General features: G+C 39.5%; 1 protein-coding gene across 3 annotated transcripts in view; it reads right to left on the reverse strand.

Annotated features, from left to right (window-relative positions):
* Positions 1-27,244, reverse strand: part of Plcb1 (phospholipase C beta 1) — a 707,068-nt gene that overhangs the window by 153,369 nt on the left and 526,455 nt on the right. For all 3 annotated transcript variants that reach the window (XM_076851538.2, XM_076851540.2, XM_076851539.2), the window contains 4 exons: positions 20,159-20,316; positions 9,626-9,708; positions 2,241-2,325; positions 777-954 (listed from right to left, as the gene is read on the reverse strand). In XM_076851538.2, coding sequence (XP_076707653.2) covers positions 777-954; positions 2,241-2,325; positions 9,626-9,708; positions 20,159-20,316 — 504 coding nt within the window. The remainder of the gene's footprint in view (positions 1-776; positions 955-2,240; positions 2,326-9,625; positions 9,709-20,158; positions 20,317-27,244) is intronic.

Here is a 27,244-nt window from a genome sequence, read left to right on the forward strand (position 1 = left end):
CAAATTCTTCCTTTGATACAAGTACCAGAAAATGTTATAGGATTATTGACTGTGGAGTACATTAATTAGTGTGTGTGTGTTAGATGAAGACTGTAAGCATCATGTCCATGATGTAATGTAAACTGCAAAACTTACATAAACTGCAGAACTTAGATAGACTTAAGATAGTGACATAAGAGTCTAAACCCGGGCGTAGACCCCAGAGCTCATCCAGTTATCAGCTGCAAGCACAACTGAACTAGGATTTAAAAGTAGTCTTTGAGGACACAGCAGGACTAACAGGACTCAGATAGACAGACTGAGACCTCTGTCACTGTTTTCCCCCCTGCGCCAGACCCCTCCATCCTGGATAGAGTTCTGAACTTAAGACACACCACAGGTGAGCATCTGGAATCCTTAGGTGTAGACTCATTTAGGACTTAGAATTAGGATGTGTGTCTGAAGTGTGATGAGCATCAATAAAATAGATTTGGCTGAATCTAACTATGCCTCAGACTGAGTCTGTAGAGACTGCTCCTGACATCCCTAGACCTTCCAGAGAGGAGCACAGCCCTGTGGACCCCTTGATTTAAGCCCATGAGATCCTTGCAAGACTTTTGAATCTGGAGAACGGAAGGATACAATATTTGTGTGCATTTAAATCATCAAGTTTCTAAAGGCAACAGAAAACCAGTGCAGTTTAATACTGTGCCCGGAGCAATGCTGAACTTCCCTGTAAATGAATTTCAGAGTGGCAATTCTCAAACCGTGCACCCTAGGAGCCCATGGCCACTCACCTGCTCCGGGAGATGAGGGCTCGAACACGCTAGAGGAATCACTGTATGTGTTGGACACTTGTTCAGAGAGCTTCTTCTTGCCACTTCCTTCTGATGACTTGTGTGACTTCTTCTTGTTTTTCACCAAGATTTTATACATTAAATCCATAGGGCTGGGAAGAGGAACTCCGGATTCCAGCTAACAAAGGAAAAGCAAAATCTTTAAAAATACTGCCCCTCTCTTTCAGATGTCCTCTCCGAAATTCCAGCACAGTTCTGGATACCCAGAGCGTTTAGATTATTCTTTACTACCTTGGATGTGACTCATTAGTATTGTGTGTCCTGTAGGGTGCTGGTTCATAGCCCTTTTTTATTTTTTTACACATTAAAGATATATTTTAATTGCTATACTCTTCTTTTTCACACAACAAAATATACATAAATAAGATCTCAGCCACATATTGGTAGATTTAAGTCTTAAACCTGAACTTGCATGAGTTTTCTGGTGAAGTAAATGAATCCAACCATCTTGATCTAGGACAGATAAGAAGGCACTGTTCTGAATTTTCAAAGGGAAGCCATGCCTCTAGCAGGAAGACTTGGTAAAGTCAGGCAAGAACTTCCAAGCGAGACTGTGCAATCAATTTTTCAGATGCAGCTTTAAACAGCCAAATTCTCCTCCTGGAAATAGCTAGGGTAGCCGCACGTCTCCTCGGCATCAGTGGAGGCTGACTTATGTGGTTTCAGATTTCCTTCCAGCCATGAGATTCTAGCTATCATCCTTGCAAATCTTATTCTACAATTTCAAGTTTGCACATCTAATGGGAAAATCAATTTCCCATGAGAGGTTTATTAGATATTATATCAGAGAGCACGTGTGCAAGCCACAGGATGGGCTATTTTTAGAAAATCTATTGAACTCCTCTAAGCGAGTCCTCTATTCTTTGTTTAGAATGAGTCTGGGGACTGAGATGAACTCACTTAAGGATATTTGGGGACTGGGTTAAAGGATCCAAAAGGGAAGAGGCTACTTTAGGCTATTTCTGCTGCTTTCTTTCCCCAAACAGGGGTAGGACCACAGCAACAGCAAGCCTGAGCTCTGCCTCAAAGGTACATGGAAGGAGTGGGCAGCAACTATGAGACAGGTCATCGTGACACTCCCAATGTCCCATTTTGCTATCTCAAAGGGGTGTGAGAAGCCTCCCTGGGAGGTAAGCAGAGCCCTGTCCTCTTGGCCTTTCTCTGTGGGCTGATTGTAACTGCTGGGGGTTCTGCACTCCTAATTGAGTCACATCAGGCAGTGAGTGAAGGAAAGCACTGTGGGAAGAGGAGGAGACAGACACATTTCCACCTTCCCTGGGGCCCATCGCCAGCATCCTCCAGGTTAGAGAGTTCATTATCAATATGGAAAGGAAGTAAGTCTCCCTCCAACCCCCGTGGTAGAACGCATGCCTATCTTCAAGGGCAAACACCAAACCTGCTTACTGGGTATTTTTCCAGTGGCTCCATGAGAAGGGCATCACCAAAGATTAGTCGGCAGTACTCCGCCATCTTGGCTTGTTGCTTTGGGCTAAGGGAGAACAAGAAAGAAAAACAGCAAGCAGGGAAGCTTCTTACAGGAGCCTGAACAGGGTGACTTTGTGTTATCAATTACAAAAAGTGGCAATTCCCTGAGCCCACCGTTCAGGATCAAGTTTTATCATTTTAAATCCCCATCCTTACTTAGGTGAATTTAAATACTACATGCACACCCCATGGACGGTAAAGGTATGGGCTGAGTGAGCCTATTTTAAAGGCTGACCTGCATAGACAGGGACAGGGCAGACAGCAGGTCATTTGCCTGTCACAAGAGCCTTAAAGGTTCCAGAGTTAGAGACTCCATCCCTCTTATTTCATTCCCCAGTTCTATGTTAATTCAAGGCACTTGGAGAGTGAAATTTCCCATAGCTCCATGTGAATTCCTGGGTGAAATTTATCAGACCTACAGAGAGTTTCAAAGGAGTGTTTACGAGGAGGCAGGGGAGGATGAAAGGTAGGGGCACAGAGAGGCATCGAAGGAGAGCGAGTCTCAAATTCATCAGAGAAAGCAGCAGACAGGGGACTTGTGGAGGGGGGGTCCTAGAGGAAAGAGAAAAGCAGCAGGCATCTTGGGGACAGGTGCCTTCTCTGCATCTCTGATGTGCATAAGAGGGAAGCAAAGGAGGGTAAACCTGAGAGTTGTCTGCCCTGATGGCTTCTGATGGGAAAAGGCTGGGACAGCTGTGGCTTCTTGGAGCTCCAGGCTCCTGAACCGCTTTGGATCTACAAAACGAGGAGGATCACAACTGCTCTTGGAAAGGGACAAAGGATGCTGAGAAGATGAAATGAAGTAATGGATGCAAATGCCTTTGAAATGCTACAAGAGCAAGGCACTTGTAAGATGATCCCACTTCTGGAAGGCAGTGTCTGCCAGCTAGACTAGACAAACTGTGCCTCCAGCCCTCGTAAACACATTGATAGCAGGGAACAGCCTTACTCCTTCAGAGCTCCTGCTTTCCTTGACCTTTTTGAATGCAATAAATTTTTTTTTTTCATTCTGTGGAATGTTAAATATCGTTATAAGGTATCCGATTCTGGCGGGTTTTATGGACTCTGATTTTGAGCTACAGCCGTAGAACTTGATTTCCCATACTTATAGCTACACACTACAATGATAATACATTGTAGAAGAACAGGGATCGTACTGAGAATAAGCATCAGTAATGAAAAGGCAGCTTTCCCACAGTTCAGATGAATTACAGAATGTGACTCTCATTTTCATTCCCTGTTTCCTGAATGTGAAGCCTGGATCATGGACTGTCGCCTCTGGGAAGGAGCGCTGAGGGGAGTGGAATAATATTGCAATAATGCACAGGAGAAAGCTCTCATTATATCCGTTTTCTTTTTCTTTTTTAAAAAAACAAAGCATGTGTTTTAGGAATCAGGCGAGTTATCTGGGGTTTAAATATGAACTTCCCAAGTTACTGCTTTCTTGGAACTGCAGGGGGAAGCAGAGGAGAGATTCAGAAAATGTACAAAGGCCTTCTTACTCCTCATCAGACTTTTGTTGGCCTTTATGAAATTTTACTGTATGGCTGACGCAGTCCTCAGAGTAGAGGGCACAAGTCCTCAGTAGTGCCAGAGAAAAGAAATCACTGCTGATCAGAGAAGTGACCCTGAAAAGCCCTGGAGGTGGTGGTTTAAGGACAACTTCTTAGAAACTGTGTCAATGAGACCGTTAGGAGCAGGTGCAGTAGTGGCTGATCTCGAAAGGATAGGCCCAGGTGGATGTTCTTTGCCCCAGTGATAACTCACACAGGGCCTCCGCCAAGTCAGCCAGCTCCCTGCTGCAGCTGAGAATAAGTCCATCTGTGCTGGGTCCATACAAGCTTCCAGGTTGCACTTAAGAAAACTGTCAAAGAATGATCCTATTATATACCATAGATCTTTTACTACACCAAGTGTGGTCCATGGACAGCAGCATCAACATCACCTGGCACTTGTTAGAAATGCAGATACAGAGTCAAAAGTCAAGGCTCCACATTTTCACAAGTCCTCTTCATGCTTCTGATGCATGTTCAAGCTTTAAATTAATCTGATAGATTAATATTAGTCATCAGGTGCTGCAGTAGGTGACATTTCTTCTTAAGTGGTAGATTGTGGGAGTTCTAAGTTCTCTTTGATTAGTGACCAGGAACAAAAAGGAAGAGTTTTTACCCTGATGTCCTCCTGCTTTGGGGATTTCTGGGAAACCATATTCTTACTAGTAGAGGGATCTCAGGGAGGTATTCAGGTGACCCTAAACAAGTGTGCTCTGTTAGGTAGTCTCCAAGAAGGATGGTGCTGAAGCCATGATTCTTACTCAACTAAAGAAACACCTGAGTCATTAACACTGCAGGTGATGGAGCCAAGTCCCAGTTCACTGATTCATGGAGTTGGGAGTGAAGTCCTGGAATCTGCCTTTGAAGCAAGCCTGCAGGTAATTCTGATGCAGGTGGTTATGGATATACAAGCATTCAGAGCCTCCCTCTAGCACTTTATCCAACTCGCTTGGGGTCCAGTTGAAGTGAAATTCTGAAATAGAACCCAGGATGGGGCCAGAATTGCTGCATTTCTAAGAAGTTCCCCTTGGATGCAGATACTTTGAAAAACAAGGATCTGTGTCTAAGATGGAGAAAGTTAAATGTAGTTGTCCAAGAAAAAAAAAATGATTTGTGCTACTTAGTAATTAGGCTATTCATGTTCTCAATAAACACACATGCCCACCTGCCTCAATCAGAGCACAGAGAAAACCGAATACAAAAAGTGAGAGGAAAACAAACCTACTTTAATTACAGGAGGAACTGCAGAAATAAAAGGCATTAAAATTGCAATTAGAAAAAAAAAAGTCCTGAATTTTTTAGAGCATCAATACCAGCTACTATAGAAATAAAGTAAGAGAGAAAAATTCATAAATACATTTTGAGCTTCAGGCTGAAACAGATATTTCTAAAGATATTAAAATACCCAGTCAGGTGCAGTGGTGCACACCTATGATCCCAGCTACTCAGGAGGCTGATACAAGAGGATTACAAGTTTGAGGCCACTGCAGGCAATTTAGTGAGACTCTGTCTCAAAAGCACTGGGTTATAGCTCCGTGTTCGAGTCCCTGAGTTCAATCCCCAGCACTGTGAACATCGATAGATAGATAGATAATTTTAAATCTGGCAAAAGAGTCAGTATCTGATAAGAATACATACCAACTCATGGGGTTAAATCCCCCAAATTGAACGATACTGACCTCCTTCTCTCTAGATAAGGAATCTGTAGTCCATGCAAATAAAGAACCTTGTCCAAAATCTCATAGTTGTCTGTAGCTGAACCAGGGCTAGAGATTGCTTCATTTGAATTCAATACAGGATTCATTTTGTAAACGTGCTAGTTCACAAATAAAGTGGGCTGTCAGGGTCAACTAGGGCTTTTTGTTGTTGTTGTTGTTGTTTACTTTTTTTGTAAAGATTTTCAAGTCTTTTCTATAAATTCTAATTTGGGAGTGGGAGAGCCCTTTAGGAACCTGCATTTGAGAGAGTTCTCTATGGAAGCCTGAGGTAGCAGGTGACTAAGTGGACAGCAGTTAGTGGCAGAGTCTCTTTTGTTGTCTATGGATAGAGGATTTCAAATACTTAGAGAGAAACCATAAAATGCTGTGGATTTGTTCCATTTCCCCCCCAGTACGAGTTTGTTTTGGGCTGTGGGCCAAATCAGCAGGAACAGGATCTCCGAATCTGGCACCAGAGGATAAAATGGTTCACCAGAAATGGCAAATAGGTTTCAAATGTTTTGAGGGTGTGCTCCTGGGTCACTGGGTTGAGAAGGATTCTGAGGTAACATTTAGGCCTAGTGAGAAGGAAACAGTGCTGGGACTCAAGGAATGAGACCTGCCACAGGTCCAGAACCAAGTGAGTTGACCCACAAGTCAAGGATAGGGCTCTACCCAGGGAGGGGATGTCCATCAGCCTTCTTTGGCCATGTGACACCCCTCCCAGGAAAGACTTATGGCTAAAGGATTTTCATGTGAAGCTGAAGGACAGAGGAAATGTGTAGCAAACATCTTCCCACAGTGGGAGTCAGTCTCTGCATTTCACTGCCTTTGGATTTTCTAATGGCTTGGGAAGCACTCTTGGTACCCTGGGAAGGCTGTCTTCCTGTTTTCTTTTGTCACATTTGAATTATTAATGACACTTTTAATAGCTAAACTTATTTGCCCAGAAAGGACAGTATTATGCAGCCACCCACTTTGCTTTTGTTCACAAGGTAGGGAGTTTCCACGCCCAGTTTTGGATCTCTGTATGATCAGTGCATAAGATTGCAAAACAACAACAACAACAACAAACAAACAAACAAACAAACAGAACACCCTGTGGCCCAGACATGGTGATGCACAGTTAGAATCCCAGCAACGTGAGAGAGGGTGCTGAGGCAGGAGAATCCCAAGTTCAAGGCCAGCCTCCGGAACTTAGCAAGGCCCTACGCAACTTGTGAGAACCTGTCTCAAAACAAAAAAATTAAAAAAGCAGGCTGGGGCTGGAGTTCACTAGTAAAGCACCTCTGGGTTTAATCCCCAGTACTAAAAAGAAAAAAAAAAATTCTGTGGTTGGAGTTCATAAGCCACAAAAGCATGAACATTTATAGACAGTTGTCTTGCAGATGCTCTGGTTGTTTTAATTCCGTGTTTTGGAAGCTCATGATGCTTCTGTGCAGGTGCAGGAAATGCTGTAGTTCTCTAGCCCAGGCCAACTGAATTTGAATTCCATCTCTGTCATATTTTAGCTGCATAATCTTGAATAGCTTTGGGATTTAGTTTCCTCATCCATATACTAAGAATAATCATCATATTTATGGTGAAGGGCACCTGGGTTCATGTTGAGGGTTGCATGAGCTCAGGCACATAAAATAATTGCAAGGTTCCTGGGCACAAAATACCCATTCAATAAATGCTACCTGTTGTTATATTTATGGTCATGGTAGTTGCTAGTACTTCTTTGGTTAATTAAGAGAGAGTGCAGTGTAGCAGGTATGATAATCCAGAATAGAACAATAGACTTTCATTTTGTCTAGTTTAAATAGAAATATTTAAGAAAATAAACACACTGAATGCTTTTTCTCAAAAGTAGACAAAATAAAGCACACACATCAATCAGTCTGGTGACTACTGTGCCTGAAAGAAAAGTGGCAAAGCATTGTGGGAACTGAAAAGCAAATGGATGGGCAGAGACAAGGAAGAGGTACAGCAAAGTCACAGGCAAGTCAGAGATGTCACCAACAAGCAGCCATTAGATGCAGCCACCAAAGAGGTGCCCCTGAGAAACAGCAATGGGACAGAATAAATTCCATTCTCTTCAACTGACCCTCAGGAGTATTAGAAGAACTATGTGCCAAATGATTACAGCACTCATTGGACAATGTATGATAATGAAACGGAATCAAGGACCAATGGATGTAACGTGGATTTATGGAGGGCAATAGAAGAACAGACCCTTATAAGATTGGTTATGTCAGAATAAGGCTTCTCTATATGTATATGTTAATGAATGTTCACATTTAATTATTTAGAAATCTGATGATGACCAAACTGCTTCTTTAAGGTTTAGTGAATTGTTGCAGAATTAGCAAATGCAAGCCCATGTTGCAAATAAGTTGAACAAAGAAAATCAGTGACCTGGGAAAGACTCTTGATTAAAAGGAGGAGAAAAAGAATCAGTGAGCACAATTAGATAGGTCCTGTTAGCTTTGGATTGAGAAATCAGGCATGAGTCCTTGAGACGAACAGGAGGGCTTCACAAATGGTCTTTTGAGCAATGGTGGCTCCACTATGTGTTCTTCAGACGTTGAATTGGTTCTATGCGTGGTAATTTAAGTTCCAAAATTTCAAGAAAGAAAATAACCTCTTTTATTTATTTATTTATTTGGTGCTGGGGATGAATCCTAAGGCCTTGTGCATGCTAGGCAAATTCTCTTCCACTGAGCTAAAACCCCAATTCCAGAGAACAGCGTTTTCTTGTAAGGCCATTTAAAGTGAATAACTGTATGATAAATTAATATGCACATCATACATATAAATATATCTTACTCTAATACTTTGTGATAAATGAATATAAAATAGGCCAGATGTGGTGGTGTACACTTAAAAACCCACATAAACCCACCTACTCAGGAGGCTGAGGAAGGAAGATTGTCATTTTCAAGGCCAGCCTAGGCAACTTAGCAAGAGTCCATCTCAAACTAAAATTAAAACAACAACAACAACAAAAAAAACCTAGGTGTATATCCCAGTAGCAGAACACTTGCCTAGCATTCATGAAACCCTGAGTGGAATTACCAGCAGAAAGAAAGGAAGGAAGGAAGGAAGGAAGGAAGGAAGGAAGGAGGGAATGAAGGAAGGAAGGAGGAAAGAAAGAAAGAAAGAAAGAAAGAAAGAAAGAAAGAGGAGGGAAGGAGGGAAGAAAGAAAGAAGGAGGAGGGAAGGAGGGAAGGAAATAGAGTCAGGTAAAAATGACCTTTACTTTGAGTAGCTCAGTAATAAGTGCAGATTATTTTGAAGTAGGAAAATGTTTACACATACTAACAAATGGGAAAATCAACAGGAAGAAGAAGGATGGAGCATTTGCCAGGCTGAATTCTGTACAACTACAGAGTGGATGAATAGAATTTGCAGTTTTCCTTCCACCAGCTGCAGGTAGATAACTGGTCATTTTAAGGTGGCAAAACTGACTATGAACCTGCATGCAACAGAAGATGCTGATGAAGGAGAGTTATAAAAGTGGCCCACTGCATTCCAAATCTATAAAGAAGATATGTATAGTATAAGAAAATATGTTCTATTTTTTTTTTTGTAAACAGAAGTCCTTAATTAAAAATCATATTATGGCGTAAGTCCAATGAAGTTTTAATGCTGATGATTTTTAAATGAATAAGTTTTATCATACATGAATGAAAACATGCCACTTGTTATATAGTATGGTAAAATGATTGAACACCATTGATGTCAAAAAATCTTTCTTTTTTTGTGGGGGGGAACAGGGATTAAATCCAGCAGTGCTTAACCACATGGCCACATTGCCACATCCCCAGCCCTTTTTATTTTTTATTTGAGACAGGGTCTTGCTAAGTTGCTTAGGGCCTTGATAAGTTGCTAAGGCTGACTTTGAACTTGTGATCCTCCTGCCTTAGTCTCCCAGGCTGCTGAGACTACAGATGCTGAAATAACATGCCCAGAAATAATGTCAAACAATCTTAAATCTGATGAACAATTATCAGATTGTTAAATACAGACTTGGGGAAAAGACTCCTCACTGAAAGTCCTGAATACTTACGAATCCACGTGGTTCTCAAATGATAGAAGAATTGGAAAAGGTGAGGTCTTAAATGCACACTCTGCGATTGCTTCTATCACTTCCTAAAAATGAGAACAGATGTATATTCAATATGCCAGAAATTTTAAAGTGTAGATTTTTTTTCCCCTTTGGGTTAAACCCATTAATATGGTGGATGTTTATTTATTTATTTTTTGCTTGTTGTTATTTTGTTTGTTTGTTTTCCAATGCTGGGGATGGAACCCAGGCAGGCACTGAGCAACACTCAGTCCATATGGTTGTCTTTTCCATTTATAGAATTGTACCAAATGACTGTGAGGTCAGCCAGCCTGTAACATATCTAACTCGATTGTTCAAGGTGAAAAAAAAAAAAAAAAGGAGACTGAATTTGATGGAGGAAAGACATAGTTGTAAAGCAGAATGATTCTTCTATTTATTAAATATATCTAACATTTTTCATAGTGAAAGAAATCTAATCACTGAAAAAAGTTTTCAATGATAATAGAAGGCTAATTTTCATTCACAAGTTCACTTTCTCAACTGAACTACTGTTAGTATTTGGTTATGTTGACTTCTAGTCTGCTTTGCATGTATTCGCGCAACTTACTTTTACAGTACATGGTTTGTATTAAGACTTAACTGAGATTCAATTCAGCATTCAGAGTGGTCTGTTAAATTGTTTTTGGTATATTCCTGGAGTTGTGCTAGCATCATCCTGATCTTCCTTAGGAAACTTTTATCATCCCCCAAAAGGAACTGTGTACCCACCAGCAGTCACTTTTCTTCCCCAGCCCCATCTCACCCACCTAGTCCTAAGCAATCACTAATTTACTCCTGTGTCCAAGGATGTGCCTATTCCAAATATTTCATACAAATGGAATCATGCAGTATCTGGCTTTTTTTCATCTGCTATCTTTCCCTTAGCAGGCTGACAAAATTCATTTGTGTTGTACCAGGTATCAGTACTTCATTCTTCCATCTATATTTTTTAAAAAATATATTTGTCATAAACTTATATAAAATTCTAAGCAAATAGAAGTATCCTAGTTAATTTAACTATTCCTCAGCTGTGGGCTGAGTATGCTTTAAGAGTGGTCATTCAAAGAATCCTTCAAAGAACATCTTCATTTTTCCTTCCTTTTTTGCATGATTTTCTAGGAATGGGTTATATGAAGGAGAATTACTGAAATAAAAAATGTGGATATTTCTAGAGTCTCCCATGTATCTCCAGATGACTTTTCATTTTAGATTGCCCAGGGAAATGTAGGAAGGACCAGATTGCAAATGCATACTCACCAGTTTGGGGCATTATATTTTCAAAATGTTTTTCTTATTTAACTAGCATTGAAGTGCAATCTCATTTATTGTTTAATGATATCACTGTTGATACTATGGGAGTTTCACACTCTCATGCATTGTTTTTTAGTAGCACTTAGTCTTTACAGAATTTCAAGTAAGAATTTTGACTCACTTTCTTCACATTTAAATTTTTTCCACTGTCTTCTCTACCTTCCCTATGCAACACATAGCTTTCTTTATAGCTATGCCATTAAGCTACTTCCCTTGCTCTGGAGTATAAATTAGGCTTTCTAATTCTGTACTTCATTTGCATATATCCTTTAAGAAGGATTTGCCTGCATGGAGCAAGAAGAGTCACTCTCACTGTTTCTTAGAAGTGAATTCACAGATCGCCTTTCATACATAATCAATTTAACTTTTATGATAGTTGAGTCCATCAAAATAAGTGCACTATAAAAAGAAAGCAACACTTTAAAGATTTAAATTTATTTATTTCATTGATTTGTGGATTCAAACAAACTGCTACCTCTTAGACTTACTAGCTATGTGACCTTGGGAAAAACCAGCTTATGCCTCTGTGCATTGACTTGATGATCTGTAAAGGGCGAGTGATAAACGTCTTTCCACAGATCTGTTGTGAAGATGCCTCAAGAGAGGGTGAAGGAGATAGCCATGTTTAGTAAATATTATCACATCAACTAATGTTAATTCGCCTTGCTAATGTCTCCTCCCTAGGTATCCTAATCCTTCCCTCTTGCTCACTTACTAGTAAAAACAAAACCTGTCATTGGATGAGCATTTGCTTTGTCCCAGAGAGGTATTTTATTCCATGCTGCTAACATTTCATAAGGAAAACATTACCTTCCATTGTACAGCTTACGAATTTGAGGTTCAGAAATATAAATTGACTTGCCCAAGATCACAGAGAAGAGAATGTAAGATTAAACCCCAGGAATGTTTTCAGTCTCACCTTGATCAGCTCCCACTGGGCTCCTAATCAAAGCCTGGGTTGTATTTAATTTACTATAGAGTGTGAGCTTATGGCATCTTCCTCAAGTTGAAGCGGATGCCCTGGGTTAGGCATGGGGGACACCCACAGCCTTCATCATGACAGCCTGACACAGGACTTAACTCCCACCCTCACTCTGCCTTGATAGGAAATTCTGGCCTATATAGTACCAGGACTACTGTACTTATAGAAAAAAAGCTGAAGTTTGACTTTTTGCATTTCACATTTGTAGGGTATTTATGGTATGCATGCCATGTCTGTGCATGAAGAAGGATTGTTGAATGTTTATGTACAATGACCCTAGAAGGTATGTTGATTATCATCTCCATTTTGCTGATAAGGAAGGAAGTTTGGATTGCTAAGAGGAACCCCCCCCCCCCTTACAGGTATATTATAGTTGTATGTAATAGTGAACTTTGTTGTTACATATTTGTACATGCACTTGATATTTGGCCAATATCCTTTCCCAGTATTTTCCCTTTTCCTTCTTTCCTCTCTCCCAGAGTTCCTTTTTTCTATTCTATGAATGTCCTTTCAATTTTCATGAGATCCCCCACAACTTTCCTTTCCTTTTTCCTCTCTAGTTTTCACATATGAGAGAAAACATATGACCCTCGATCTTCTGAATTTGGCTTATTTTGCTTAGCAGAATGGTCTCAAGTTCTATCTCTTTTCCCGCAAAGCACATAATTTAATTTTTTCTTATGGCTGCATAAAACTCTCTTGTGAATATATACCACATTTTCTTTATCAACTAATCTGTTGATGGACACCTAGGCTGGTTCCATAGTTTGGCTATTGTGAGTTGTGCTGCTTTAAACATAGGTGTATGCATGTATCACTGTCTTATAAATGTATTTAATTCTAGGGTAAATACTGAGGAGTGGTACAGCTAGGCCATATGGTGGTTCCAAGCCTAGCCTTTTGAGGAACCTCCCTATTGATTTCCATAATTTAACATCCCACCAGCAGTGTGAAAGTGTTCCTTCTAAGAGGAAGGTTTCAAGGCCTTATAGCCAGTAAATGAAGAAGCTGGTACTGGAACCCCGTCAGGCAGCTCCTGAGCAGCATCCTTGCCTTTCTCTCTTTCCACTCTCCTCCTCTCTCCAAACTGTCGCTCCTCATCTCTGTCATAACCTTGCCAGTCTAGAAGATCTTGCAAACCTTTAAACCATGGGTGAGGGAAACTATTTATTGAATTCTATCTAATAATTTTAGTAGGAATCAACTGAAAATGCTAGAAGTTTCTATCAGAGAACTTTTTTTCTGTTCTCCTTTGAAATGTGCATGGTGCACATGATCATTCAGGAGGAGAAAACTAGTTCTGTTTTTTTTTTTTTTTTGGTCAGAGACTGAACCCAGGGGTGCTTAACCATTTAGCCATATCCCCAGCCCTTTTTTATATTTTATTTTGAGACAGGGTCTGGCTAAGTTGCTTAGGGCCTCGCTAAGTTACTGAGGCTGGCTTTGCATTTGTGATCCTCCTGCCTCCCAAGCCGGTGGGATTATAGGGATGTGATACCACACCTGACTAGTTGTAGTTTTTAAGTTTCTTTCATACCTGCTATAATTAGAGGACATTGGATGGGAAAGTTCCTTCCTACTCAATTGTTCGTTATCAAGACAAAACCAGTTTTCAGATACTTCTAACACTGGATTCAATAATCTATTAACCATATGGTTCCATTACTAACCTCCAGTGGGGAAAATTGCCTTTATCCTTGACAGACAACAGCAGGGTGTATTTGGATATCCATTTTATGTGTGCATTTCTGGAGCCATGAAACCGTATCCTAAATTATTATTATTTCTCTCAGGGAATGAAGCCTTATTTTCAGAAATGCTCGATTTAACAATTTACCCACATTTGATCCATGTTTATCATGCATTTGTTTCATATTACCCATTTTTCCATTCTGTACAATTTCTGCTCAAAAGGGAGCTGCCTGAGGAAAGAAAAAGGACCAGCCTGGGATGGAGTGGGCAGGGAGGGGGTGTGCAGTGTATGAAGGAAGGAGATTGAGTAGGAACAGAAAGAATGAGACCAAAGGGTGAATTACTACATCAGGGCCATCAGAAGACAATGAGGCATAGAGACAAAGGAGCAGATATATGGGATAAGTAACAAATAAACCAGACTGCAGAATAAAAAGGCCTCCACAAAGAGACTGAATTACAGCACGTCCCCTTTCACTGAACATAACCTTTTATTTGGGCTCATACAATAAATAGGCATCAAATGCCAGTAGGCAGATACATTGCACTAGAATGTTCTGCATCATATACATTGAAAGGAGATAAGCTGTATGGCATAAAAATGATGAACTTTGCAGCTGCAATACACACTGTATCTATAAAATAGAATATGGTTTGATGGCTGTGAAGGTCAGGCCCAAGTGTAAGGGAAAGCCTGGGTAGCAAAAGTTGGGAGAGTCTTTTTAATGCCTACCAATACATTGTACATAAAATTCCACATGCAAAAATGGAGAAAGATGAAATTTACGTAGATGATGCACAGAGGTAAAAAGAGTAAAAGTGAAAGCATTGCTATACTCTGTCTTCTGGCTTTGGGATGGAAAAATTCATCCAGAGCATTTGTTGAGCACTGATTATATGCCAGGGTCTGTTTAAAGTGCTTTGGACAGATGAAGACACGAAACAAAGACTCCTGTTTTTGTGGTGCTTCCACCACGTTAGAAAGAGATGCAACAAACAAGGAATATGATAATTTTAAAAAGCAGGTTGTTAGAAGGTGATGAGTGTCATGTGGAAAAAATGGAAAGCTAGGGTTGAAAAAAATTTTATCAAGGTGGGCTTGGGAGTGATGGCTAATAGGAATATTACATAGAGAGTTCTACTTAGCCACAAGGAGAAGGTGGCATTTGATAAAGGTTCAAGGAGGTAAGGGGAGAGCCATGAGGGTACTTCAGGGAATAGCATTCAAGGCAGAGGGAACAGCCCATGCAAAGGCTTGAGGTCTATCTGCCTGGCACTTGGAGCTGTATGAGTGAGGGGGGAAGTAGTAAGAATTATGGTAATTTGGAGGTAGGAGATGGAATTACGTAGGACACTATTCCTTGTTTCTCTTCTGATACTTTCTTACAAGTCACTATATATACTTGGTTCTGGAAAAGTGGATTTCATGCTGATAATCATGCAGAGCAGAATTGGGAAGAAGGTGAGGAAAGGGAAGGAAGTTATTCAAGTACCAAATTTAAAGAGACCCTCTCTCCAGGTACTGCTCTGCACCAACAGGACCCTGAGAGTTAGGAGTCCCCTTAAAGTCTGCCTCACTGGTATTTCACTTGTCTTACCCTTGGTCCCGATGCAGAGATGCCTTGCTGTGTATTAATCCGGAACATGGGCTGCCGTTTCTACTCCCCTCATCCATTCCCACCCACTACCACCCACCCATGTCTCAGCCAGGACTAACTATCCTGCCAGTGCACATGAGCGGGAGGGATGGCTGGACAATCTAACCACTGGAGAGATGATATGGCTCTTCTCTGGTCACCTCTCCATCCATAATTGCAGCCAGCAGACAGAGGAAGCAGGATCTGGGCTGGATTTAGTCCTGAAGCCTCTACACTTGTCTGCAAGTGTGTAGACATGGTTGAGAAGCAGGACTTCCAGACACCAGGAAGGGCTATTCAGGGAGTCCACGACTCGGGATTATAGGTGTGATTGAAGAACCACTTGTTTGGTCAAGTGCTTGAGAAGAGTCACTCCAAGCAAACTTAATGGCAAAGGCCGGGAAGCAGATGCTCCACATAAAATAAATATGCCTTAGAATGTGCTTGGGGTTTATTCTCACTCAAGGAACCCAAAGAAATTGGAAGACAACTTCTTTTTTTTTTTTTTTTTGTACTGAGGGTTGAACCCAGCACACTCTACCACTGAGCCATATCCCCAGCCCTTTTTATTTTTTGTTTTGAGATAGGGTCTAAGTTGATTAAGGCCTCACTAGGTTGCTGAGACTGACCTTAAACTTGTGATTCTTGCCTCAGCCTCCCGAGTGGCTGGGATTACAGGAGTGTGCCACCATATCCAACTAAAGTCTTTTGATGTTCAAGAAAATATAATAGCTCCTCACGAGGACTCAGGGGTAGACTGAGGGCAGGTGGGCTGGTTTTCCTAGCAGTGGGTCCATGTGAAGGGCCACACATACCTCAGCCCCATCAGATTGAGCTTCTTCCTTTTTAGAACCATTTCCATCCATTGACAGAGACTCCCAAATGGTATTGGCCACACCCCAGCATCATCTGCCCCCACTTTCTCTAAGAAGTTCAGTCAAGTTAGGCTGGTATCTTAGATAAATGGCAAAGGACAGTGGCAGAGTCTGGAGTGGCGGGGAGGACTATGGGAATAAAATAGAAACCCATTGATTTTTCCACTTAAGAAAATATGAAGATTTTCAGAGTAGTCGATTTCAGGAGCAGGTACAACTTTTAAAGATTTTGATCAGAATTAAGGTCAATCCCATTGTGAAACTTTGTCATAACATTAATGCAAGGTGCCTCTATTTTCTCTAATCACTGTATTACAGGCTATGTTTAACAAAGCAGGAGAAGTCAAATTTCCTAGACACAGATAGCAAAATATTTTAAGGTGTTAATGATATTATTTCTGAACACATTTTTTTTTGTACTGAATAAAGTACCTTTGATCAGAAAAATGCATTTGTCAAAACTGAAGCAAAGCTGTCCCCTGAACATTGGGCTTCTCTATCTCTGTTCTCTTAGATGATAAATTATTTTCTCACATCCCAAATATCCCAGGGCTAAAAAATGGGTTTGGGATTATTTTTCCCAATAATTCTGAAACAACTCCTCAAGCTTCTTTCTAAATAAATAAATATAAACCCCCATTTTCCTGACACAACTTCATTTAGTATAGGCTAACCAAGTAGTTGATGATCTTCCTCATCCAAAGTTTTGTCACCAATTTCAGTGATGCTACCCATCTAATTCACAAATTTTCTGGACTCTAAGTTCTCTCACTTTGCAATGGAAGTCATTTGCAATGGACTTCCCTCTCCCCCACTTTAGCTACCCACATACTTGGGCTCTGTTCCCCTGGTTGCTTAGGGCAAGAGCTGGTGATCCATATCAATTTTGTCCTACAATCCAGGCAGCCCAGGTAATGGGATGAGGACCTAGAATATGTTTTCTAGCCCTTATCTTCTAATTTCCTTCCAAAGTGAGAAATCTTAGTCATCTAGAAACACATGTTCCCTGAAGACTGAACATTTATCTTCCAGATACCTCCTTAGGTTCCTAGGAGCCCAGATTTACCTACCCAAATGGCCCAATCTTCTGGGGATGGGTCTTTGAAGATGTGGATATAACTTGTAAATCTGGGATTAGGTGTCCACAGTGTTATCCAGTGTACTGCCTATATCACGTAGATGAGCTTCTGCCCCACCCTAATCTCATCTCTGCATCCAGGAGCCCGAAGCTCCTCTGCTAGCCTAAACCAGCCAGATCTAGGTTGCCTGCCTAAGGGACCTCCAAATGACCTCTAACTGCAGTATAATCCAATCTGTACATGAAATGCACCCCCGCCACCCCAGTGCCAGGACAGCTGACAACTGCCATGATCATACTGGAAATAACTGTAAAAAGAGCAAAAGAGGTGGCACCTGAATTACCACCCACTCACAGAAAAGACATGAATATTCTTCCCTTTTATTAGCCTCTCTTTTCTTTTATCCTATATCCATGATTTTACACTCTCCATAGGTTGAAAAGCTAATCTGTGAGCCTGTCTCCTTGCTTCTCTTATTTTTTGGATGAGCCTTCCTACCCTGCTCATTGTATGCTCAGTCTCCTTTAGTATTTCCATGATTCCAAGAGAGAAAAAGAATCCAATTTGGGTCAAAAAATGATAACACATGTGAATGTATAAGTTCCTGTTTAATAAGAATGCCTGAAGCTTCCCTAACATTAACAGCTTTTACCCTTACTCAAGGGAGGATTTATTAAGATTCCAGTCTTAGTGGAGGTTGGTTACATATGCCTGTATTTCCAGTTACTAAGTAGGCTGAGGCAGGAGGATCACAAATTGGAGGGCAATCTGGGCAACTTAATGAGATCCTGCATTAAAATAAAATACGAAGGGCTGATAATGTAGCTCAGTGGAAGAGTCTTTGCCTAACACGCAAGAAGCTCTGGGTTCAAAAAAAAAAAAAAAAAGACACCTATTATAGGTTTATTTCTGCTTTCTGACAGCATCCAATTCATAGCAGCACTTGAAACCTCTTCTAAATCACCTAATATAAACCTAAGTCCTGTAAATTTTCTGTAACAAACATTTACTGAGTCATTACTGTTCTCCATGATATGTGTTCTACTCCTTCATGAGCAAATAAACCCAACTTTGACTAGAGGCATGTTCCTGGAGTCCTGATGGGTAGATAGCAACATATCAAAAGCTCTGCTACAGGATGGACTTGAGTATCTCTAATCCAAAAATCTGAAACCCAAGTGATCCAAAATTTGAGCCTTTTTGAAAGCCAACATAATGTTCACAAAATTTGTGGGACATTTTGTATTTCAGGTTTTCAGGTTATGTTTGCTTAACTGGCAAAGTCTATGGAAATTTTCTTAAGCTCAAAAAACTTCAAAAAACCTGAAACAGTTCTTTTCCCAAGCATTATGGATCAAAGATACTCCATCTGTATCACTGTTTAATTAAATAGTAGTAATTAATAGTGTCATGATAAATAAAGCAAATAAAGCTAGAAATATATGGAATAATATTGATGAACCTTCTAAACAATGAGTTTTTAAAAAGCAAGGCACAAAGTACTAATCAATTTACACACCACGTTAAACAATTGTGGGAGCTACAACGTTTAGGGCAGCACCTAAACTTACTTAGTGCTAAAATGTACAAAGTAGTGGTCATTGCACTATTTAAGAGGGTGGTCACTTCTGAGGGTAGGGAGACCACAACGCTGATGAGAATAGGTACATGGGGTTGTTTCTATTTTTTATTTTTTCCATTACTGGGGATTAAACCCATGGGTACTCTACCACAGAGCTACATCTTAGTCCATTTATTTATTTATTTATGGTACCAGGGATAGAACTCAAGGACACTCAACCACTGAGCCACATTCCCAGCCCTATTTTGTATTTTATTTAGAGACAGGGCCTCACTGAGTTGCTTAGTACCTTTCCCTAGCTAAAGCTGGCTTTGAACTCCGAATCCTGTCTCAGACTCCCTAGCTGCTGGGATTACAGGCATGTGCCACCATGCCTGGCTTATTTATTTATTTTTTTGAGACAGGTCTTAAGTTTCCCAGGCTTGTCTTAAAGCTGCCATCCTTCTACCTCAGCATCCTGAGTCCCGGGGATTACAGGAGTATGATATCACACCTGAATTAGATGGTAGTTACATGGGTATACGCTTTATATTCATTAATTAAACTGTAGAAATAAGTTGTATGTATACTTTGCTATACATGTTTCATAATAGTAAATGTAATTCCAGCTGGGCACAGTGGCTCACACCTGTAATCCCAGCAACTCAGGAGGCTCAGGCAGGAGGATCACAAATTCAAAGCCTGCCTCAGCAATTTAGCAAGGCCCTAAGCAATTTAGCCAGACCCTGTCTCAGAAAAAAAAAAAAAAAGAAAGAAAAGAAAAGAAAGAAAGAAAAGAAAAATGTGCTGGGAATGTGGCTCAATGATGAAGTGCCCCTGGGTTCAATCCCCAGTGCCAATAAATAAATAAAATAAAATGTAATAAAGAAATACTAATGCCAAATATGGACATAAAAAAAGATTTTTTTTTCATTATAAAACTGTCACCAGAACCAGGCGTGGTGGCATATACGTATAATCCCAGAACTGGTAGGCTGAAACAGGAAGATCACAATCCCCAGGCCAGCCTTGGTAACCTACTGAGGCCTTCAGCAGTTTAGTGGGAACTTGTCTCAAAAATAAAACAAAATGGCTGGTAATGTAGCTCAGTGGTAGATCTCTGGTTTCAATGCCCCCCCCAAAAAAAGTTTCCTTAGAGTTCGACTAGCATGCATCCATTCACTTGATGCCAATTAACCATGGGTAAGCTGCTTAATTTTAATCTGTGATATCATAAAGATGACTAACAGCCTATGGATGTTATTGTGATTACTGGGACTTTCTACCTGAGGAAGTTTTCTCCAGAAGGAGTCAGGTCTCCCCAGCTCCCTCTGTGAGCCACACACATCCACTCTACCTTGAAGGATATTTCCGTCGTCATGGTGAATCCGTGGGTGATGACAGGTTCTTCTTCTGCAGTCCTTCCCTTCCAGCAGTCCAGCTCCACACAGCGACAACCAGACAGAAGCACTTGGCGATACATCTCCACAGAGGAGTTTCCAGCCAGCTGGCCAGCTGTAACACACCAACAAAACAAACCCCAGAATCTCATGAATCAAGCAAGAGAGTGAGTCGTGGCTTCCTAGAAAGGCTCTTTTTTTTTTTTTTTTAATTTTTTAATTTTTTTTAAATTAATTTTTATTGTTGGTTGTTCAAAACATTACATAGTTCTTGATATATCATATTTCACACTTTGATTCAAGTGGGATATGAACTCCCATTTTTACCCCGTATACAGATTGCAGAATCACATCAGTTGCACATCCAGTAGAGGGGGTAGAGAGAGAAGAGGGGAAGGGAGGGGGGGAGGGGGGATAGTAGAGGATAGGAATGGCAGCAGAATACAACAGACACTAGTATGGCAATATGTAAATCAATAGAAAGGCTCTTTTAACAGCTGGAAAACAAACTGTTTAGGAGCTGTAGCAGCCGGGCGCGAGTGGCAGACGCCTGTCATCCCAGCAACTCAGGAGGTTGTGGCAGGAGGATCACAAGTTCGAGGCCAATCTGGACAACTCAGCAAGACTGTTCAAGGGGGGAAAAAAACTAAAAGGGGTGGGGATGTGGTTTAGAGGTAGACTACTCTCCTAACGTGTGCATGTGCGAGGCCCTGAGTTCAGTCCCACTATCACACAGAAAAAGAAAAGCTGGAGCAGTTGTCTCAGCCTCTCTTCTGCCTTAACATACCAGGGAGCTGAGTACAATCCAGGATCCCTAGCACTGGGTTGGGTGAAGAGAGAATAGAGAGAGTACAGAGAGGAGGGCATCATAACAATAACAAGGACACATGCTTCTTAGGAGCTTATCATGTGTCAATAACAGGTCTTTGAACCTTAAATGTATCAAATATTTAATCTTTAAATACATCTTCATTATTTTACTTAAAATATAAAACAGCACAAAGTAGTTCAATTGCCCAAGTTTCTAAAGCTGGAAAATAAAAAAGATGCAGAATTCTGTTCATGGAACAGAAGACACTGCTCCCTTAGTTGATCTATAGACTCACTTCTTGTCAAAATCCCACCTGCATTTTCTTTTCTTTTCTTTTTGTGCATGTCAGGGATTGAACCCAGGGCTATCCACATGCTACCAGTGAGCTATATCCCTAGCCCCCCACTCTGCTTTTTATCTTTTTTTTTTTTCCCAGAAGCTGATAAACTGATTCAAAACTTCATGTTAATCAAATAATTTTGAAAATTTTTAACAACGTTAGAATCATACTTCTCAACTTAAAAATTGACTACAAACCTGTAGAAAGCAACTGTCCTATCATAAGGATAGATATAATGGAATAGAATTGAGAGTCCTGCAGAGTGCAATGGCGCAGGCCTGAAATCTCTGTGCCTTGGGAGGCTGAGGCAGGAGATCTTGAGTTCAAAGCCAGCCTCAGCAACAGCAAGGTCCTATGCAACTCAGTGAGACCCTGTCTCTAAATAAAATACTAAATAGGGATAAGGATGTGGCTCAGTGGTCGAGTTCCCCAGCATCAAAAATAAATAAATAAATAAATTGGGAGTCCTAAACAAACCTCCATTATATGGTCACCTGGCTTTCAAAAGAGTTGATAGACAACTGAAAGCAAAAAAAAAAAAATAAAAAATAGTCTTTTCAATGATTGGCCTGGGCAGGATAACTGGACAGCCACATGTAAAGAATGAAGTTGGATCTCTATTTCAAACTATAAACAACAAATCAAATGGATCAAATTCCAAAAATGTGAGAGTTAAAAACCATAAAACTCCTAGGTGGAGGTGAATCCACAGAATTGGATGCAGCAGGGATTTTGTAGATATGACAACAATAGCACAAAGGAACAAAAGGAAAAACAGGTGAATTTCATCAGAGTTAAGAGGTTCTGTGAACACAACTGAAATACCCATGTGAAGTTATGAGAATCCTAACAATCAAGGCACCTGAGGTCTATGGGCCGGAATACAGAGAGCAGAAAAACAAACTACTTCTTTTTCACTTAAGAAATCAAAGGTTTCTTCCAAAGATGGAATGTTCTCTCTGATAAGTAGATGCTAATCCATAATTGGGGTGGGCATGGGAAAAATGGAGAAACTGTGATTGGGCAAAGGGGAGGGGAAGGGACAGGAGGGGGCATGGGGGCAGGGAAGATGGGGAATGAGATGGACGTCATTACCCTAGGTACCTGTATAACTGCACATATGGTTCGACGTTATATGGGATACAACCAGGGAAATGAAAAGTTGTGCTGTAATTTTGTACAATGAATCAAAATGCATTCTGCTGTCATATATACCTAATTAGAATAAATAAATCAAATTTTTAAAAAAGAAATGAACAGTTTTTTTAATGCCACTATAAATTGTTTTTAAAAGATTAATAATAAATAACTTTTGAGGCAACATATTACCAAACAAATTGAAGTCTTTGGTTTTCCCTATTAAAGTGTTTTTTTTTTTTTTTAAATTCATACTCTATAAGATTCTTCATGTCTTTTTTTTTTATTAGCCAGTTGACTCATGACATGTTGATGAAAACTGTCAAAATGACTTTGAAATGGATAATATTGGCTCTGTGGAGACTCATAAGAGAAAGAAAATAGGATTAAGTCTACTGGTTAATTTTGGTTTTATATGCATGTCACAACACTCAACTATCAGCATAACAAAAGGATGACATTCTTGAGTTCTATAGAGCCCTGGTAAATGAGCTGAAGACTGATGAAGTAGGTTTTCAGAATCACTTCTAAGAAAAAACAATTAGGGCATTTTAAATGCACAGTGTATTTGCAAAAACAGAAATGCTGACAAAACAACCTAGAAAGTTCCCCAATGCTAGATAATCCATTTGCTATTTACAATTGTCTTGAAGTTTATTGTCATTGCAAAAATGTACAGATGTCTTTGCTGCATCAAGTGGCAAGGGAACAGTGGAATCAAAAGGGAAAAGATTATGTTATTTCTAAACTTCAGGGAAGGCAATCCTAACTAAAGAAAGTGAAGAAGTTAAATAATTACCAAGTTAACACTTTAAAAATGTTTGTGCCTGCAAAAAACTGCACTGGTATTAAAAAATAGAGCAGATGTTTCTTGAGTGTATGCTGTCCAGGAAAAGGTTATTACTAACCTTGTAATCCAACACTGCTACACATTATGCAATTTCTGAGTCTATTTTATTTAGCCTTCATTGAATGGTAGGGAAGTTGTCATGGATTTAGAAGCTAAATTAGAGTAAATGGTATATCAAAGTAGATAAAGACCTAACCAATACTAGAATGTTCTGTCAAGAGTTTCTGGAAACAATTATTTGGAATTGCTTGCAAATTTCTTTCTTTTTTTTTGTTTTGTCATTTAAACAATAATCAGAAGAAATTTGATATACACTTTGATGGCTGAACAGTCAATATTTTGAAAGGCATGGTAAAGTGTGGGGTTGGGTTTGTGAGATGCAAAAAACATCTAAAAAACCTAGTACATGTGTGTGGGTGTATGTGTGTGGGTGTATGTGTGTGTGTGTGTGTGTGTGTGTTGTCCAACATCTAAAACTAACAGAATCCCTCAAAGATAAACTTGTTGACCATTCTTTTTTTTTAAAAAAAAATACTCATAAATTTCTGTTTGTGTGCATATTTGATCATTGCTTCTTTGTAGGCAAAATTTTCAGAAATTGAAATATTCATCCAATATTTTTCTGCCTCTTAAGGACTTTGAACATACATTGCCGAGCAACTCTCTAGGATTGATCTTGCTTATTGGGTTTTTTAGTCCTTATGTTCTCTTCACTGGCCCAAAATTAATTCAGTTAGTTAGGTAATCCTTTTGATTATTCTTAAAATTAATAATTTTTATTAGAAATGGAAGTCTATAAAAGAAAGCCTATTTTAGGAAGACCCATATTCATCCAGAATTTTCCTATTCCTTGAAATGTACATAAAGTTCCCTGTATGTTTAACTTTATTAAGGAGATTTTTTTTTTATATAAGTGCTAACAATCTCTATTATTTCTTTTCTGCCTAAAGACTCAAAATTGGCTTTACTTTTCTTTCCTAAAATTCTTAGCTTCTCTTTATTACATCCCAACCCACTGACTATATTTCCATTTAACTTGATTCAATAAATGTAGCTTCTGGGGCCAGGGATTGCCAAGAGGTTGGGACTGTGATGTGTCATGAGTCATTCAACCCTTGGTATTTCTGAAACTTGCATTTGACATCATCTCTGCCTGGCTGTGAACACCCTCTGGAATACATTCCAAATCCATGATTGAACTTGGAGCTGAAGCTCCATCTTAGATTAATTCCTATTACTGCCTCCAGTCACAGATCTGTGACTTCTCACTTGACTGTACTCATTTTTGGTAGCTGGTTACATTCACTAGAGCTTTGTCTCAGATTACCAGAGGCATCTAGTGACAGAAAAGACCAGGAAATTGGAAATAACAATTTCTGTATTAACAAAGCCTTCTGAGAAATTTCTCATCTTGCAAAGGCTAATGAATAATTGCCTACATTCATGTTTATCAACAGTTGCTGTCTTCTTTTCAACCTCCAGGGTAAGAAAGTTGAGAATGTGACGTATTTGTTAACTCAGTAGCCTTTTTCAATATACATTGTCTCCTTCAATAATGGGAGATGGGGACTATTTCTCCTTGCTTTCCATTCTGTGACAATTACATAATCTCACAGCTACACCTATGGAAGCAGTTCAAAATATGAGAGTGTATTGTTTCTCTTGACCAATCCTAGAGGCATCATTTTGATCTAGACTCTCCTTTCCATAGAATCTGCCCCAGAGAACATGTGAAAATTTCTTGAACATAGATCCAACTGTTAGGTGATGCCTTATTTGAGAAAGTGGGGAAGGGTCTAAATCCATTCCCACTCTTGAGAAAACAACGTTAACTGATCACGGGATGGTCCCCATACAAATATATATATCCCCAAACACATTTTCTGTGGGAGGCAAAATACAGGTTTCTGGGATATAAAAATGACTTGAAAAAATAAAAATGACATGAGACATCGTCCTTACCTCAGCATCTAGGAAGGGAGGCAAGTAAAAATAAAACAGCAGGTTTTTATTTAGTAGCCAAACTCTCATCCTGATTATACACTTCTGGTCATCCTTTCTTTCTCTTATTTCTTTTTCCTTTTTTACTAATAGATTATCCTATTTAGAATCTGATAAATCCTAAATTTATCTCTCCCATTCATGGAGTAAATCAAGAATCTGCTGAGGCGGTCATGGAACTTCCGTGGCTCATGGTAGTGACTAAAGTGGTTTTTGCTCTGTGGTATAATTCTGGAGAATACATAACAGGGCATCAAGGAAAGAATACTAGGTGGGGGTGCAGGAGAAGTGTTTAAGACCCTTCAGGGATACTTTTCTTAATCTTAGGGACACAAGATTGGAATTTTCCTTATGCCACATGTGGATCTTTGTTCATAGGAAAGTGACACTAGGGTACACAGTCATCTTGAAACCATAAGAGGACAAAGAAGAAAGCACCTTGGTGTCCAATGACGTTAATGAATTCTTGATTTAACCAACCATCAACCACTCCTCCTCTGGAAGTCTTATGGGTGAGGTAATAAATTCCTTAATCTTTAAGTCATTATGTGATTCCTGGCTGTTCTAATTTATCTTCATTTTATAAATATGGAAACCAAGGCTCAGGTAGGTAAGTACATAATTAAAGATAAATTTAAACTCAGCCTGTTTATTTCCTAAATTCATTTTCTTTCCATTCTACCACCCAATTTTCTTAGGTCTCTGTATACTTAAATACAAAATAAACGATAAAAGGTTATATATGCTAAGGATAATGAAGGAGAAATATGTAGGAAGAGAATGAGTGACATTCCAAGTATGGGTAGCTAGTGAGTGATTGACAAGGGTACAACTAGGACTGAATCATTGTTAGACATTTTCTGCAACCAAGAACATATAACTGAGGAGGAAAGTTGCATAATTATTTGACATTTAGTCAGATAATTTAATTCATCAGACTATTGAGGATAACTAAAACTTCAAATCAATTTTTTTTCTGTAAGCTCAGTAAGGAGGCTAATTTACCCAGAGATCATACCACTTTGTCTTGTCTTTATATGGAGCCATTATCTCCTAAAGAGTTTGGAGCATGAAAAGTTTGGTGTATGAAATGATGCTCAGGTGTGGGTTGAAATGATTACATATTGTTCTGTCCTGGGAGGATTCTTTTTTTCTGGATTCATCAATGTAGATTCCTCAAGGAAAAATCATCATTTAAAACATAATCATTTCTGGGTATACTGCCAAGACCATCTAAAACTCCTGAAAATGACCATTGCAATTAAAACCCAATTCCTTCTGTGGACATATTTCTCTCATTGATCTGATTTATTTTTCCTTCTGGGCATCTTGATATTCAACAAGGGGAAATAATGAGCAGAAAAATAGCCATAATAATATGCATTGCTAAATGGATTGGTTTTTCATACTGTACATTTAATTTTTACAGTCCCTTTGAAGTCTCAAAAGAAAACAGCAAGCATATTGAAATGCTCCTCATTTAGATTAAGAATGAAATTTCTCAGAAATTCTAGTTCTTAAAGTGCTCCAATAAAATAAATAGAGTGGTGACAGGGGATATGCAGGGTTGGTGATCCCCTTAGTCACTGTCAATCTCTGTCCTTTTTCCTATATTTAATCCACACTACAGTAGGTATTAACTTGTGTTTGCACTTGCCATTTCATAGCTTATTTGAATAGGAAACCTTTCCTTTTTTTTTTCCTAGGGAGAGTCTCTTATGTGAAATAGATTTCTATAGATACAGTTTTCACTTGTTTTAGAAATGTCCATGAAGTATAAAATTGTACTTATTTCCTTGATAATGATTTTAAAACTCAACTAAATTCTATTGGGATTCTATTGGTTATAACTTTTACCATTATTAGTTGGGTCTGGAGAGTTTTAATATTTATAGCAGAGTTGT

Source organism: Callospermophilus lateralis, chromosome 3 (genome assembly GCF_048772815.1).
Source record: "Callospermophilus lateralis isolate mCalLat2 chromosome 3, mCalLat2.hap1, whole genome shotgun sequence".
NCBI lineage: Eukaryota > Metazoa > Chordata > Mammalia > Rodentia > Sciuridae > Callospermophilus > Callospermophilus lateralis.